The sequence below is a fragment of the Daktulosphaira vitifoliae genome, unplaced genomic scaffold (assembly GCF_025091365.1).
Source record: "Daktulosphaira vitifoliae isolate Bord-2020 unplaced genomic scaffold, ASM2509136v1 Scaffold_498, whole genome shotgun sequence".
In the NCBI taxonomy this organism is placed as follows: Eukaryota; Metazoa; Arthropoda; class Insecta; order Hemiptera; family Phylloxeridae; genus Daktulosphaira; species Daktulosphaira vitifoliae.
Window position 1 is genome coordinate 6296 of NW_026100063.1, and position 2539 is coordinate 8834.

Sequence of the window (2539 nt, forward strand, 5' to 3'; positions counted from 1 at the left end):
GGTATTAAATGTTGCCCATTATAAGAACAAAATGTTTTTATTAAGTAAGATGATAAAGGGTTTTGATACATTGCAGAATAATTTAATGGAGTTACAACAATAGATATCTGACCTTTGAGATCTTTAATAATTTTATTAACCTCTACCAATTCTTGGTTTTTTAAAATGAAATATTTGTCCCTAATATTAGTTGAACTTACTATAAAATTATTAAGAATTAATTTTTTATAGTGTGATTCATTTGGATTTTCAGACATTATTTCATTTTTCAACATTGGATAATTTAAGGGGTCACATTTGGTATCAGTATTGACTTGTTCGATGATTCTGTTATATATATCTTGGAGTGGATACCTCAAGTTTTTGCAACTTTTTTTTAAAAATTGCAAGTAATTCTCATATTTGAATGCACTAAAGGTGTCTAATTCACCATGAAATAAAACAAAATCTGTCATATGTATTAAATTATGGACATTGTATCCCACGTACTCCTGTCCATACAAGCCAGAATATTCTTCAACAAATTTATACAACAAATTTTTTGCTAAAGAATTATGAGAGTAACATACTTCAGGATTAATTAGAAGTCGGACAGCACAGTGTAAGAGCATAAAGTGATTATAAAGATGATTTTTTAGTCTTCCTTTTAAAACTATAGGCCCAAAATAAAGGAGAAAAGATCTGAATTCTGCAGCCTTCCAGAATTCAACCTCCTCTAAAGATCTTGGTAGTCTAGAAAATTCTGAAGGCACGAAAGGTTTTAAATTGATTAGTTCAGCTGAAACTTCATCAGAATTTGATAAATGAACTGATTTATTACCTTTAGTCCAAAATGTAAGCAATTTTTTAGTTACTCCTAGGCAAATATTATGCATATAATCTAAAACAACTGTTTTAGATATATCAATAGGTAGATCTTCTAAAGGACTAGAATCTTTATGATAAAACTCGTCTTGTTTGCTTCTGAACATTTCATCAGTGCGTAAGTTTGCATTCATGTCCAAGTATGCCATGCGGTTATTGGTAAATGTACCTTCAACTGTACATGAACTACATCCATGATAGGCGTTATGACCTTTCACGTTTAATAAAAAGGCTTTAGCAGGGGTATCACAAACTATATGTTTGATGATAAATTTAAAATTTTTATTGCCAACAGTTAATCCATTTTTAATGATTTCATTGATTTCTATAATGAAAGTATTCATTAAATCAAAACTTGAATTAGGTTTTTTGTACTTTCCATGGTATATTCCAACTGGAAGAACAAATTTTGATAGATGAGGTATATTTACAACAGATATTAGAATAGGCCAAAAACTTGATTTGGAGGAAGATGTCAAAGGAACACCATCAACATTAATTCCTAACTCAATTACAATATTACTATTAAAACATTTCATATGTACACCTAACATTTTACATAACATAAACTTGACACCAATGTGAATGTAACTTCCAGGAGGAACACTTACAATAGTATGTTCTTTTGCTGTAGGAGTGTGTAATAAGGTTCTAGCATCTTTTGGTAGATTTAAATTTTCAGACCTCAAAATATTTAAAAGAGAGTTGGTACAATTATGTGATACGTTAAACTTAGCTACCCATTTTTGAAGTTTTGTATTCAATGTTTCTGTTTGTACACTTGAATTTCTACTAATATTTATTTCACATTGATAATTACCAGTAAGTGATGTTTCCACCTCTGTATTACTTGCAACCAAACCACAAGGTAAATTAATTGATTCTGTTACTATAGTATCCTTATGACTGGAAATAATTTTGTTTGTCAGTACAATTTCCTGATCATTTTGTTCTTGGCATTTTTCTGAAAACGTCATAACCTGATTGGCAACATCAATTTTTGTACGTCTTAAGAAATATTTTCTAGATAGGAGTTCACAATTTTTTCTTTTTCGATTCTGAAGAATTCAAAAAATGTAAACAAAACATATAATAAAAAAATCATCCTAGTAAATTCAATATTTTCTCCTGATTTGATACTATAACTAATGGAGTGAGAAAAATTTATTTGATTTATATATTTCAATGTATTTTATATATTAAATAATATTTGTTTTAATTAATGACCGTATTTAACCATTCTTCATTAGGGTTTTTATAATAGACACACATTCTATTTACTGTTATACCAAAATACAACATATAAATAAATAAAACCATTTAGACCTCTTTAGTTTATTATTTATTTAACTTGTATATTTATACACATAGTAACTAAAATTATAAAAACTATGTCACCGTTCATTATCAAAATTAAAAAAAAAACTGTTCAAACAGAATTTTCTAAAAAAGTGTCTATAATGATAATTATTTTTTTTATTTACATGATTAACTTTTACTTAATTTAAATATTCATTACTGTTGATTTTTTTTTTTTTCTCGTTCAAAGCGCTGTTCAGCATGGCGGAACCATTCCTTAACTTCTTTTTCAAAATCTATTTCTTTTGCATTAAATTGTAATAAAGCTGTATCTAAAAATGTTATACAATAAGATCAATTAATAATACTAAACTTT

The 2539-nt window shown here is 27.3% G+C and overlaps 1 protein-coding gene across 1 annotated transcript; it reads right to left on the minus strand.

The window, feature by feature from the left end:
* Positions 1–5: 5 nt before the first annotated feature.
* On the minus strand, positions 6–2059 carry LOC126909525 (uncharacterized; the record flags this gene model as incomplete). Its single annotated transcript, XM_050691960.1, has 1 exon — positions 6–2059. A coding segment is annotated over exon 1 (1836 nt), but the record flags the coding sequence as incomplete, so codon positions are not given.
* Positions 2060–2539: the final 480 nt, after the last annotated feature.